The sequence below is a fragment of the Anomaloglossus baeobatrachus genome, chromosome 4 (genome assembly GCF_048569485.1).
Source record: "Anomaloglossus baeobatrachus isolate aAnoBae1 chromosome 4, aAnoBae1.hap1, whole genome shotgun sequence".
Taxonomy (NCBI): domain Eukaryota; kingdom Metazoa; phylum Chordata; class Amphibia; order Anura; family Aromobatidae; genus Anomaloglossus; species Anomaloglossus baeobatrachus.
This window is the reverse complement of record NC_134356.1, coordinates 110,682,027-110,696,806: the sequence shown is the minus strand read 5'-3', so window position 1 is coordinate 110,696,806 and position 14,780 is coordinate 110,682,027. Positions and strand designations below refer to the sequence as shown.

The 14,780-nt window shown below is 41.7% G+C and overlaps 1 protein-coding gene across 1 annotated transcript in view; it reads right to left on the bottom strand.

The window, feature by feature from the left end:
• Nucleotides 1–14,780, bottom strand: part of LOC142302326 (uncharacterized) — a 306,787-nt gene that overhangs the window by 19,629 nt on the left and 272,378 nt on the right. Inside the window, exons 34-35 of the mRNA XM_075343388.1 lie at nt 12,792–12,824; nt 7,678–7,710 (exon numbers count right to left, since the gene is read on the bottom strand). Coding sequence (XP_075199503.1) covers nt 7,678–7,710; nt 12,792–12,824 — 66 coding nt within the window. The remainder of the gene's footprint in view (nt 1–7,677; nt 7,711–12,791; nt 12,825–14,780) is intronic.

The window sequence follows — 14,780 nt, the reverse complement described above, 5'->3', positions numbered from 1 at the left end:
GCTAAATGCTTCATAATTCTGGAGCAATTTCCTGCAGAAAAACTCTTTTATTACTTTTTCCATTTTTTTTTATGTTTTGGACACTTTGTGCCTCTTGTCTGACAAGGGGTATTGCTTTGGTGAGCAGAAAGGGGGGTGGTTTAACATGCAGCATGGGCCAAAATTAAGGCACAAATTCTTTACAGAAGGAATGTTATATAATAGGTGGTATAAACTTAAACAGAAGCTGTCAGTAACACTATCTCTGCAGAAGTAGAGGTAATACATGATAGTGTAGTCTAAAACATGAAAGGTAAAGGCCCCGTCACACTAAGCAACATCGCTAGCAACATCGCTGCTAACGAACAACTTTTGTGACGTTGCTAGCGATGTTGCTGTGTGTGACATCCAGCAACAACCTGGCCCCTGCTGTGAGGTCGTTGGTTGTTGCTGAGTGTCCTGGGCCATTTTTTAGTTGTTGCTGTCCTGCTGTGAAGCACAGATCGCTGTATGTGACAGCGAGACAGCAACAACTAAACGTGCAGGCAGCAGGAGCCGGCTTCTGCGGAGGCTGGTAACCAATGTAAACATCGGGTAACCAAGAAGCCCTGTCCTTGGTTACCCGATATTTACCTTTGATACCAGCCTCCGCTGCTCTCACTGTCAGCGCCGGCTCCTGCTGTGTGCACATGTAGCTACAGCACACATCGGGAAATTAACCCCATGTGTGCTGTAACTAGGAGAGCAGGGAGCCAGCGCTAAGCAGTGTGCGCTGCTCCCTGCTCTGTGCACATGTAGCTACAGCACACATCGGGAAATTAACCCGATGTGTGCTGTAACTAGGAGAGCAAGGAGCCAGCGCTCAGTGTGCGCTGCTCCCTGCTCTGTGCACATTTAGCTGCAGCACACATCGGGTTAATTAACCCCATGTGTGCTGTAACTAGGAGAGCAGGGAGCCAGCGCTAAGCAGTGTGCGCTGCTCCCTGCTCTGTGCACATGTAGCTGCAGCACACATCCTGTAATTAACCTGATGTGTGCTGTAACTAGGAGAGCAGGGAGCCAGCGCTCAGTGTTCGCTGCTCCCTGCTCTCTGCACGTGTAGCTCCGTGCAGTGGTAACCAAGATAAATATCGGGTTGGTTACCCGATATTTACCTTAGTTACCAAGCGCAGCATCTTCCACGCTGCGCTGGGGGCTTGTCACTGGTTGCTGGTGAGCTCACCAGCAACTTGTGTAGCCACGCTCCAGCGATCCCTGCCAGGTCAGGTTGCTGGTGGGATCGCTGGAGCGTTGCAGTGTGACATCTCACCAGCAACCTCCTAGCAACTTACCAGCGATCCCTATCGTTGTTGGGATCGCTGGTAAGTTGCTTAGCGTGACTGGACCTTAACTCTACTGGTGTTATCCTCTACGCTGTAGTGTCTTTTCAGAATATGGTAATTATTTATATGTGCATTGTACACAGGATGATGTACCACTGAGGACGATCGTCTCTTGTGCTGCACTAAAGATTATTTCACCTGATAGAATAGTGATTTTCTCATTCATCTGATGATAGCCTGTATATACTAAAAGATTATTATGAAACACATGTCCTTCTGAATAGCAATCTTAAAGAGGTTGTCCACTACTTTATTAATGATGGCCAGTTCCTAATTTTAGCCATTTCTCCCCCATCATAGCTGCACCCTCCATATGGAGGTGTAGCCCATCCCTAGCGTAGAACCTGAAACCAACAGAGAAGATGGCCCAGTGCTCCAGAAACCCCAAACTCTCCATCATAAGGTTCTTAGTTTAACATTTTGATCAGACTGTCGGAAACCCACTACAATGTCAAGGAGTAACTCTCAGTGGATCACTGAACTAAAAGTTGTGCCACCATGCATCAACCACTGCAAAAATTACAGCGCACCAGCAGAGGTAGCAGCATTACCCCAGAGACTGAGAGAGGGCATTTACTGCACAGAAGGTAAAGATAGTGTAGACAGTGACCTGGGCATAAGTAATGAAATTGGGGTGGCATGGGGGCGGGGTGAGGACAGTCAATACACTAAGCAAGAATAGAGGTACAGAGATGATACATATAGTTCATGTACACTAATGCCAGAAGCCTCACCAACAAGATGGAGGAATTATAATTCATATTGGTAAAAAAATTATGATATGGTGGGGAAAACGGAGACCTGGCTGGATGAGAGCTACTGTATGACTGGGATGTTAATTTACAGGGATAGAATCTGTTCAGGAATGACCGTACAAATAAGCGTGTGTTAATATAAAAGATCGTCTCTAAAGCCCATCGTAAGTGATAATACTGTATACGTGAGGATAATGAAAATGTAGAGTCTCTGTTGGTGCTGATAACAGGAGAGAGAAAGAATAAGAAAATACCTATAAGTATTTGTTATGAATCTCCATGTATAATGGAAGCGGCAGAAAATATTCTCATAATGCAAATAGCTGAGGTAGGGAATCAGGGGAAAGTCATTATCATGGGGACGTCAACTACCCTGATAGAAATCTGGGAGCAGAAACCTGCAGTTCCAGTAAAGGATCAGGTTTTTGACAACAATAAAAGACAATTACATTTCACAACTGGTTCAGGACCCAACAAGTATACGGGTTGGGGGTCACTTGAGTAATAGTGATCAGAAAATAAAAAGTTTTAATGTATTCTTAAATAAGGTGTATGGTGGAGGTGCAACAAGGACACTAGATTTCAGGAAGGTGAATTTCCAAAGTATAAGAGATGAACTTAGTGCTATAAACTGGGACAATGTCCTGAGAAATAAAAGTGCACAAAACAAATGGGACACTTAAAGAATCCTGAGTAGGACCAGTGCACAATATATACACTATGGGAATAAACAAGCTAGAAATAGGAGGAAGCCACTACAGCTAAATAGAACTGTAAGGGGCGCAATAAATGACAAAAGTAAAGTGTTTAGAGAATTAAAGAAAGAGGGTAGTGAGGAGGCATTAAATAACTAAAGGAAATAAAATAAATTGTGTAAAAAGCAAATCAAGGCAGCAAAGATTGAAACAGAGAGACTCATTGCCAGAGAAAGTAAAAATAATCCAAAAATATTGTCCAACTACATGAAAAGTAAGGAACTTAAAAAATGATAGTGTTGCCCCCCTCAAAAACAGCCTGGGTGAAATGATAGAAGAGGATGAAGGAAAGGCCAATCTGCTAAACGCCTTTTATTTTTCTACAGTATTTATACAAGAAAATCCCATGACAGATGACATGATCAGTGATACCATAAGTTCCCCATTAAATCTCATGTGCTTAACCCATTAGGACATACAGCACCACCTCAAAATCAGTAAAGTAGATAAATCCCCAGGCCCAGATGGCATACACCCCCCGAGTACTGCAGGAATTAAATATGGTGAAAGACAGACCATTATTTTTAATCTTCACAGATTCCATACTAACTGGAACTCTACCTCATGACTGGCGCATAGCAAATGTGGGGCCAATATTCTAAGAGGGGACAAAATCTAAGAATAGAAATTATAGGCTGATAAGTTAAACCTCTACTGTGGGTGAAATCTTTGAGGGTTTCCTAAGAGATACTATCCTGGAGTATCTCAAGAAGAATAATCTCACTATCCAGTATCAAAATGAGTTTATGAGGGATCAGTCCTGTCAAAATTTTCTGATCAGCTTCTATAAGCTGGTAAGTTCCAGACTGGATAAGGGAAATGCAGTGGATGTTAACCAATTTGATTTTCAAAGGCGTTTGATATCGAGCCACACAAAAGGTTGGTACATAAAATGAAATTAATGGGAATAGGTGAAAATATGTGTAACCGGGTTAAGAAGTGGCTCAGTGATAGGAAAGAAGGGTGGTTATTAATGGAACACATTCGGACTGGGTCACAGTTAACAGTGTGGTCTCAAAGGGATCAGTATTGGGCCCTCTTCTTTTTAACATATTTATTAATAACCTTGTAGCAGGCATACAGAGTAGAATATCAATATTTGAAAATGACATTAAACTTATCAAATAAATCAATACAAAGCAGCAAAATTTAATATAACAAAATAGTTTATGTAAACTGGAGGCTTGGGCTGAGAAATGGCAATTAAAGTTTAATGTGGATAAATGTAAAGGGGGCTTTACACGCTGCGACATCGCTAATGATATATCGTCGGGGTCACGGTGTTTGTGACGCACATCCGGCGTCGTTAGCGACATTGCAGCGTGTGACAGGAGGGAATATCAACGATCGCAAAAACGGCAAATATCGTTGATCATTGGCACGTCACTCGTTTTCATAATATCGTTGGTGGTGCATGCCGCTGGTTGTTCGTCATTCCTGCGACACCACACATCGCTGTGTGTGACACAACAGAAACAACGAACATCACCCTACCTGCGTCCACCAAAAAAGAAGAAAGGAAGGAGGTGGGCGGCATGTTCCGGCCGCTCATCTCCTCCCCTCCTCTTCTATTGGGTGGCCGTTTTGTGATGCCGCTTTGACGCCGCTGTGACGGCGAACGCACCTCCCCCTTGAAGGAGGGATTATCCGGCGGCCACAGCAACGTTGCTGAACAGGTATGTGTGTGTGACGCTGCCGTAACGATATTGTTCGCTACGGCAGCGATCACCACAAGTCGCACATACGAGGAGGGCGGGTGCTATCGCTCGCAACATCGCTAGCAATGTCGCAGCGTGTAAAGCCCCCTTTAGGTCATGCACTTGGGCAGAGAAAAGACAATGTATAGTTAAGCACTTTATTGTAAAAGAATGGGTAAAAATGTCACTGAAAAAGACGTGGGTGTATGGGTAGACGGCAAACTTAACTTTAATGATCAGTGTCGGGCAACTGCTACCGAGGGGAACTAAATAATGGGATGCATTAAAAGAGGCATAGATGCTCATGAAAATAATATAGGTTTGCCTCTAAGGCCTAAGACACACATCCGTGCCGCCGGTACGTGTTTGGCAGTTTTTTCACGTACCGGCGGCATGAAAACACATGGACCTATGTTTTCATTATTGTTTGGACACACGTAAGTATTTTGGAACGGAACGCGTGTCCGTTCCGTACTTAGGTGCATCCGTGATTTTCTCACGCTAACATGTCCACGTATTCTCCGGCAGCACGGGTGTCACAAGGCCCGCACTCGTACCACACGGATGTAGTGTGAATGCGGTTCCGTGTGACACGCGCCGGAGAACACGTGTCATTAATTTAAAAATGAAAAAAACACATACTCACCTCCACCAGCCCCGCAGATTCTTCCGCTGCAAAATGTGCCTGCCGGCCACCGCTGATTATGAGCGTGTAAAGGAGGTGGGCGTGCTGCCACGGGCGCTAATCTCCGCCCCTCCACGCGGCTGGAAGCAGCGTCAGCGGGGAGTGGGCGGGGCTGGAGACGAAGATGAGAACCCTGGACAGCAGCGTGGACCACGTGAGTATGCAAATTACCGCTTCTCTATGTGCTATCGCGGATAGCACACAGAGGACACACGTGGACCGCACGTACCCGAGACACGCATTTACCACATGCAACACGCAGGGAAAATACGTGTCTCGCAGCACGTGCGTGTTTTTAACGGATGTGTGTTGGAGGCCTAAACAAGAAACTAGTGCGACCACACTTAGAATACTGTGTTTGGCCTCCTGTGTATAAGAAGGACGTAGCTGAATCAGAGCAGGTGCAGACAGGAGCAATAAAGCAACAAAGGTTATTAAAAGAATGAGTGGCCTGCAGTACTAAGAAAGGTTATTAAATTTGAGGTTATTCAGTTTGGAAAACTGTAGCAGATACTACTATACTACATTATACTATAACTGTATGTGTCGCCAAGGGAATGGGGTACTCGGTCCTGGGCAGTGTATCACTGGGGAATGTCACTTTGGTGGCCATTGCCCAGTCCCGTGCCCTGGGTGCTTTTTAATGGGGAGTATTTACAGGGGAGATTAAAGTCATTTGTGGGACGCCACCTTCAGGTTGCGGTTAAGATGGTGGAACCGCCGCTGCTGAGTTGATTATCCCAGGGCTGGTGGTAATAGCAGCTGTGGTGGTAGGCCCTCCGCAGGTAGGGCTGAGTCTGGGAGATGGGAGATGTATTATGGAGTAATAAGGGAGACCACACCGTGGGTTGTAGTTAACAGTCTCTACTCATTCTGGACCCTTGGATGGCTGGTTCAGGTCCCTATATTTCCAGTGCCAGTTGATGACTCAGTTGCTCTGTACCAGGAACTCTCAGTGTGGTTGGGTCCCCATAGCATGGAGCGTTTGGGGCCCGACTGTCCTTTTTCAGTGGAAGTCTCCTTCTCTGTACGGTGGGCAGTGTGGACCCTGTAGGGCTGGTCTGTGCCCCAAACCATGATCCTTGCTTTACTGCTGATGCCCCTGGATTTGTGGGTCAGTGAGGTCTGTAAAGGTCACCTCACTGTGCAGGTATTTACCAGGCCATCTGAAACTGTCGCCTGACCTAGGGCCCTGTGCCCTGTGCGTGCTTTGGCCCCAGCGATACTCAGGTGTACCTGCCCTGGTGTTCACTCTCCTGTGCCCCCGAGCCACTGTTACACTACCCAGCTCTAGGCACGTCTTTCCTCTTTCACTTCCTACTCAGACTGTCTGCTGTCCCCTCCCACCAGGTTGTCTAGTCCTCTGGTCTGGCTCTGCCCTCTAGGTGGCCATCCCCTTGTATCTGACTAACCAAGTACCCCTGGTGTGGAGTGGTAACTAGGATTTTGGTGTGTTTAGGTGTTGCTGGCACTGGTGTTCCAGGTCCCAGGGGGTAGGCCCTGCATTCCCGTGAGGATGCAGTTCCCTGTAGTGCCCTGAGTGTCTCATGGGTGCTACATGTACAGTGACCTTTCTAATGATCTTTCTATACCCAGACCTGTGACTGGGATAACGGAGCATCCTCTATGTTTGGATGAAAGCAGGTTTAATCATAATCACAGATGCAGATTATTTACTGTAAGAGCAGTGAGACTATGGAACTCTCTCACAAGATGTTGTAATGGATAATTCACTATTAAAATTCAAGAGAGGCCTGGATGCTTTTCTTGAAAATATAATATTACTGGTTATGTGCACTAGATTCTGTAATTCGGCATTAACCTCGGGAACTAGTGTGATTATTGTATGTGGAGTTGGGAAGGAATTTTACCCCTAATATGGGGCTTACTGTCTTCCCCATAGATCAACGTGTTAGGTTATAGGTTGAACTCAATAGACTTAAGTTTACCTTCAACAATAAAACTATGAAACTATGATCATTTTTGGAAATGTTTGCTCAGTCACTAGATCAATGTATTATTTTGGATGTGCGGTCCATATCTTTGTTTTATAGTTATAGAAAACATTAAGGTTATGTTCATGCTAAGTTGTTGTTACAATATTTTTTGGTGCTAAAAAAATCAACATTTAAAAATTTTCTGTGTAAGCAAAACCTTACTGCTTTTTCATGTGGGTTGAATATACTGTGCATTGCAATGAGTAAAGTGTACTGTAAATCCACAGGATAAAGTGCTGCAATATCTTCCCAATATGTGTCCTGTATGACAAGAACTTTACTGTACGATGCTATTCTAGACCATGATGACACTCACTGAATCTATATGCCATAAATAGCTATTTCAAATCCTACATTAAATATACTACAGATCATTTTGACAGAGGTCTATTTTTATGTAGACTTATGTGTATTTGAAGAAACCAACCTCTTGGGGAGAGTCATCCTTTTTGGAATTTTTCTATAAGAAAAATGAAGATTAAATGTGTAAAATAGGACAAGTTACACATTAGAATAATTAACTTAGATTTTATATATTCCAACAAAACTTAAAAGTGCAATGAATACAATTGTAACTGTTGAGAAAGTGAAGTGTTACAGCGAAAAAGTATTTGTATGACACTTATTAAGTGATTAAAATAATATCTACAATAGCGTAGTGACTCGCACCTTAAAGGTATTAGCGTGGAATTAAACCATCAAGAAGTACTGTACATAGACTCAAACAGTAGAATCAGTATCATCCAAGAAACCATAATCAAACATCCCATAATGGGAAAACTCCTAGACAACTAAAATACAGAAAAATATGGAGTCAAAGTCCATAGTAATCAAAAGTAAATTCATTTTATTCAACAAAGTTAAGATATACATATAAAAGACAACAATATTAATCAAGGGGAAAGTTAAGGTGCAAAAAGAAATGGATTACATCTACCATGAGGCCATAGTAAGGAAAGGGTGTTCAGCATGGATCAAATGAAGTATACGTATTACTGTAAAAATGTTACGCTGTACCCAATACTGACTGTACTCAAATAATTGTTTTGATATTATAAATATAAAATGTATCTCTATATAAATATTGCACTGTGCCCAATGTGCCATATACTTTTCTGTAGAAATAGTCTTTTATTTTGTACCCAAATAAAAATATTAATATGCAATTGCCACAGAAAAAAGTGCAAAATACACAGTAAAAATATTATAGCCTGCAGTGTGGGTCTAAGGCCAGTAGAGAGCAGCACAGTACACAAAATAACACTTTTAACAGCATGAAAAAAGATCCTTCTTGCCCATATTATTCTGCCTTAGAGAATGTAACCCAGAACCGGCCCCGACGCACGTTTCACATTGGTCTTCCTCGGGGCCCATGATCTTTTTTCACACTGTTAAAAGTGTTATTTTGTGTACTGTGCTGCCCTCTAGGGGCCTTGGACACATACTGCAGGAAATAGTTTTTCTACTGTGTTGTTTCACTTTAGAAAACCATGTTGGTGGTAATACTTATTGCTGGCTTAGTAATATTTTGTCCTTTTTTTCTGTGGCAATTGATATTAACACTTTTATCTGGGTACTAAATAAGATAATTTTTCTACAAAAAAGTGTATGGCACATTGGGCATAGTGCAATATTTATATAAATTTTATATTTATAATATAAAAAACATTTTTTGAGTACAGTCAGTATTGGGTACAGTGCATTATTTTTACAGTGATACGTATACTTCATTTGATCCATGCTGAACACCCTTTCCTTACTATGGCCTCAGGGTAGATGTAATCCATTTCTTTCTGCACCTTAATTTTCCCCTTGATTACATGTTGTTGTCTTTTATATGTCTTAACTGTGTTGAATATAATTTATTTACATTGGATTACTATGGATTTTGACTCTATGTTTTTCTGGTTGTCCACTACTGGTTGTCTGGTACAATCCCTTCTTAATATCTCTACTCTGTCTGAAATTGCAAAAAAAAAGTGCAATTTTCCCATAGTTATAGGGGTTGTTACCCGTGTGGCCATTGTTTGGCATGCAGGAACATATCTGGGTGCACTACATTTGTGTTGCGTAATGGTAGAACCTATAATATTAGACACTATATTTCATGCACTACCACCTTCCTTGTTTACTCGGCCACTTGCCCTTGCTCCCGGACCTATGTGGGCCTTACATCCTGTGAGTTCCGCATTAGAGTCAAAGAGCACATTAGTGACATTAAATCTGCTAAAGCCGTGGACGACATCACCCTCTTGAAAAGAGTGCCCAGACACTTTAAACTCCATCATGACTGTTATTCTACAAGTCTGAAGTTTTACTGGATTGATGTCGTCATTAGGGGTATCAGGGGTGGTTACCTACAAAAGAAACTGGCACACTGAGTCTAAATGGATCGCCACCCTTGATAATCTTGTTCTTAAAGGGCTCAATGAGTCGCTGAGCTTTGCCCCCTTCTTGTGAGATCCTTTATTCCGATCCTGGATTATAGTGACTATGTTTGCTATTTGCTTGTTTTAATTCTGTAAATACTCATTGTCATTTTAAATGTTTGTGCTCTGTCCCTATTTCTTATGCATATACTTTTGGCTTTACAGACGGCTATCCATGTTTTGTTATTTGTCTGTGCTGACTATGGGGCAAATATGCTATGTACCATCTGGCGCCTGGATGAAATGGATCGACAATACCTTCATGTTCAATAACTTTTCCCTTTTGTGGTCCGCCCTGCTGCATCTTTGAAGATTTCTATAACGCAGTGATATAACTTTCTATTGTAAATTATCATTATGTACCATTGTACGTTATTACTTTATGTAAACAGAGGGCATTCTAAAGGCCCCGTCACACTAAGCAACATCGCTAGCAACATCGCTAGCAACATCGCTGCTAACGAACAACTTTTGTGACGTTGCTAGCGATGTTGCTGTGTGTGACATCCAGCAACAACCTGGCCCCTGCTGTGAGGTCGTTGGTTGTTGCTGAATGTCCTGGGCCATTTTTTAGTTGTTGCTGTCCCGCTGTGAAGCACAGATCGCTGTGTGTGACAGCGAGACAGCAACAACTAAATGTGCAGGCAGCAGGAGCCGGCTTCTGCGGAGGCTGGTAACCAATGTAAACATCGGGTAACCAAGAAGCCCTGTCCTTGGTTACCCGATATTTACCTTTGTTACCAGCCTCCGCCGCTCTCACTGTCAGTGCCGGCTCCTGCTCTGTGCACATGTAGCTGCAGGACACATCGGGTTAATTAACCCGATGTGTGCTGTAGCTAGGAGAGCAGGGAGCCAGCGCTAAGCATTGTGCGCTGCTCCCTGCTCTGTGCACATTTAGCTGCAGCACACATCGGGTAATTAACCCGATGTGTGCTGTAACTAGGAGAGCAGGGAGCCAGCGCTAAGCATTGTGCGCTGCTCCCTGCTCTGTGCACATTTAGCTGCAGTACACATCGGGTAATTAACCCGATGTGTGCTGTAACTAGGAGAGCAGGGAGCCAGCGCTCAGTGTGCGCTGCTCCCTGCTCTCTGCACGTGTAGCTGCGTGCACTGGTAACCAAGGTAAATATCGGGTTGGTTACCCGATATTTACCTTAGTTACCAAGCACAGCATCTTCCACGCGGCGCTGGGGGCTGGTCACTGGTTGCTGGTGAGCTCACCAGCAACTCGTGTAGTGACGCTCCAGCGATCCCTGCCAGGTCAGGTTGCTGGTGGGATCGCTGGAGCGTCGCAGTGTGACATCTCACCAGTAACCTCCTAGCAACTTACCAGCGATCCCTATCGTTGTTGGGATCGCTGGTAAGTTGCTTAGTGTGACTGGACCTTAATAGGGACCTTAGTCTGTATGTAATGCAGATCCATCTTATCACCACAATATTGATAGTTACCAGACTATCCCTAGCTGTTCCTATCAGCCAAGGTGCGTGTCTGCATACCACTGACTACCAGATCAGCTGCGGTGCCTAGAGTCCTTATGGGTGTGTGTACGCATGCGTGACTTCCTGGGTGACGCGTCCCGTAACCCATGCAAGCGCCGTTTCACTCAGATTTCCGACGCCTTCCTTTCTGGCCTCACTGATATGTGCATGTGCCGTACAAGCAGCTTAATAGGAGTTCTTATACTGGAGTACACAGGTGCCGCATGTACAACTGCGGCCATTAATGACTGTGCTACTTGCACATAAAAACTCCCTGATTGTATACAGCACAGATGTATCCCCCTGATTAAGCTGTCTTCACTATTTGGCATATATAACACCAAGAAAGCGAAACATTGATAGGGGTTTTTAGTTATGTTGTGGGTAGAGGTGGATTGTATGGGAATATTCCCTGAGCGACTTTGAAGCTATGTGGTTGGTTCAGGATATGAACTGCACAGGCAATTTATAGACAATGCATTAATTAATTGATATACAGTATACTGAACCACCACTAACTGTTTGGTCTTGTCGCTGCACAGGATTTTCTGTAGTTGGTTTAGGCATTTAGCCATTATATATACACGTGCACTTTAATAATAATAATGTACAGTATGTAGGATCTGATGAAGAAAACAAGATAGCCAGCGCTAAATGTGCACTACTGCACTAAAAATTCCAAACTGTACTTATTATTAAAATTTGAGATTTTTGGCAAAAAAAATTTCATTGAATTGGTCGGTAGCTGACCCTCACCTTGCCGTGCACCCCAATTTGGGATGTATTCCACCTGTCTTGATTTTTGCAATTGGTGGCTGTTCACATTCAGCCATCAGGACCTGTCCTGCCCATAGCCATGATTTAGTCATGGGTACGGGATTGAAAAATACCAGGTAAGTGCTGCCAAAAACAGTTCTACTTTTCATATGTGAGGCCGTATGGCACATTTTATATAGAAGTATTTTAGATTAGGACTGTCCCAATGAGATTTGCCATGACGTGGCGAGGCAGCTCAAGAAATTGCAATTTTTTGCAAAAAATCTAAAATTTTAATAAGTACAGTTTGGAATTTTTTGTGCAGTAGTGCACATTTAGTGCTGGCTATCTTGTTTTTTTCATGTAGGATTTGACTTATACTTATCCACTAATTCTATACAACTTTCTGTCCACCTGCTGACCCAATACTACGTATATATACACCTTTGCCATCTTTATAAGATTATATGCGTTTCCTTTCTCTCTCTTTTCAGTTTTATACATATAAATTTTGATACATACTGTTGTCTTTTTGACATTCAATTTATTTGACATTAAAATATATTTACTTGTATGTTATACTCCTTGTCCTCCTGTTTTTATCTAATTGTTATGGAGTTTGTGCTCATATCCCATTGGCCCATTTAGTTATGTGCCAATCCGGATTAAACAAAATGGTGTATGTGGCTATTTAGTTAATAACAATGTTTCCTGTATGACAAGAGCTTTACTGTACTATGCTAATGTAAACTATGATGACACTCACTGAATCTATATGTCATAAATAGATATTTCAAACCATGCATTAATTGTACGACAGATCATTTTGATAGACATCTATTTTCATGTAGACTTATATGTGTTTGCAGAAACCAACCTCTTGGGGAGAGTCATCTTTTTTTGAATTTTCCTACAAGAAAAATGGAGATTATATGTGTAAAATGCGACAAGTTACACATTACAATGATTAACTTAGAATTTATATATTCCAAGAAAAATTAAAAGTGCAATGAATATAATTTTAGCTGTTGAGAAAGTGAAGTGTTACAGCGCAATAGGATTTGTATGACACTTATTAAGTGATTAAAAAACGCCTACAATAGCATAGTGACTCGCATCTTAAAGTTAGTGCCATTGAATTAAACCATGAAGAAGTACTGTACATAGACTTAATCAGGTTGTCCACTACTGGTTGTCTGGTACAATCCCTTCTTAATCTCTCTACTCTGTCTGAAATTGCAAAAAAAGGTCAAATTTCACAATAGTTATAGGGGTTTTTTATTTACCATGTCCACTATATAGTAACACTGACCTTACAATATGATGCCTTAGGTCAGTATGAGTTCATAGATACCAAACATGTATAGTTTTACTTTTAGATACATGGAGAAAAAAAATATAAAGTTCGGGACTTCTCATCTCTATCCATCAAAATTAAATGTGTAGTAAAAAACAAAATCTCACTAAAAACAAAGTCGTTCAAATACTTTAACCTTTTTAATTCTAACTCTACACTCTTTTGTGTCATCTCTATAAAGAGCAGCTCTTGAAAAGTTATTTTAGGCCTCAAATCTAAGGAAATTTTTAGAATACAGATAATAAAAAAATATTACTGTCAAAGGAATTGAAAGCTAGCCCCATAATCCGCTGATTGTGAAAATGTCGTGCCTCTCCAACTAACTTTTCATGGCAACTATACAAATAAATAGCTGACCATATGGCACATGAGTGGATTCGCTGGACTTACAGAGGGTAACAAGGGTTTGTTTTAATCCAGAGCTACCCAGGCTAAACCTTTATTGTGTTATACCCACTGCTGTTGCCACTTCTTGATATCTTCTTGAATCTTTGTATCAAACTGCATTCATTTTACAATTTTACCATTTAGAGTATCAGATGATTTTGCAATAACTAATGGTGCTTCCAATACAATAAATATCTTTACAGAAACTAACCTCTTTGGAAGTTTTCTATGACAAAACATGGAGATTACAGAAGTGTAATTATGAAGTAGCGAAATTCATATTTTTGAATAATTAATTTAAATTTTAGATATTAGCAAAATTATTTAGATAACCATTTTGAAGAAAAAGTGTAAAAATTATAATTTTGGCTATTAAGAATGTAACACAAAAATAATTACAATGTGTTAAAAAAGTCATAATATGTAATTAAGTCCTCGTGCACGAGCAAACTTACGGCATTGTTAATCCTATCCTCTACAACATACAAAAACTTAATATGGTGTCATTGACTTCTACGAGGCTCTTGAGGAAATTAACCTCTTTGGAAGAGTCATCTTTGGAAACCTTCTACAACAAAATATGTAGATTACACGTGTAAATTTTTGCAAATAGCAGAAAACATATTTTTTAAAATAATTTAGAATTTAGATATTCCAACTTTTGTTAAGATAAATATATGTAAGAAAAAACTGTAAAGACTACAATTTTAGATCAGATCAATGTGAACAAAATGAACCTTTTATCTGATTCATAGTGCCCAGATTGTGGCTCACAGAAAAGGCAAATATTAAGGCCACTTTACACGCAACAACATCGCTAACGAAATGTCGTTGGGATCACGGAATTCGTGACGCACATCTGGCCTCGTTAGCAACGTCATTGCCTTTGAAAAGCACAAACGACCGTTAACGATCAAAATTGCTCAACACTTATCGTTGATCGTTGATGCGTCGTTCTATTCCCAATTATCATTGCTGTTGCAGGACGCAGGTTGTTCGTCGTTCCTGCGGCAGCACACATCGCTAAGTGTGACACCACAGGAATGAGGAACATCACCGTACCTGCGGCAGCCGGCAATGAGGAAGGAAGGAGGTGGGCGAGATGTTCTGCCCACTCATCTC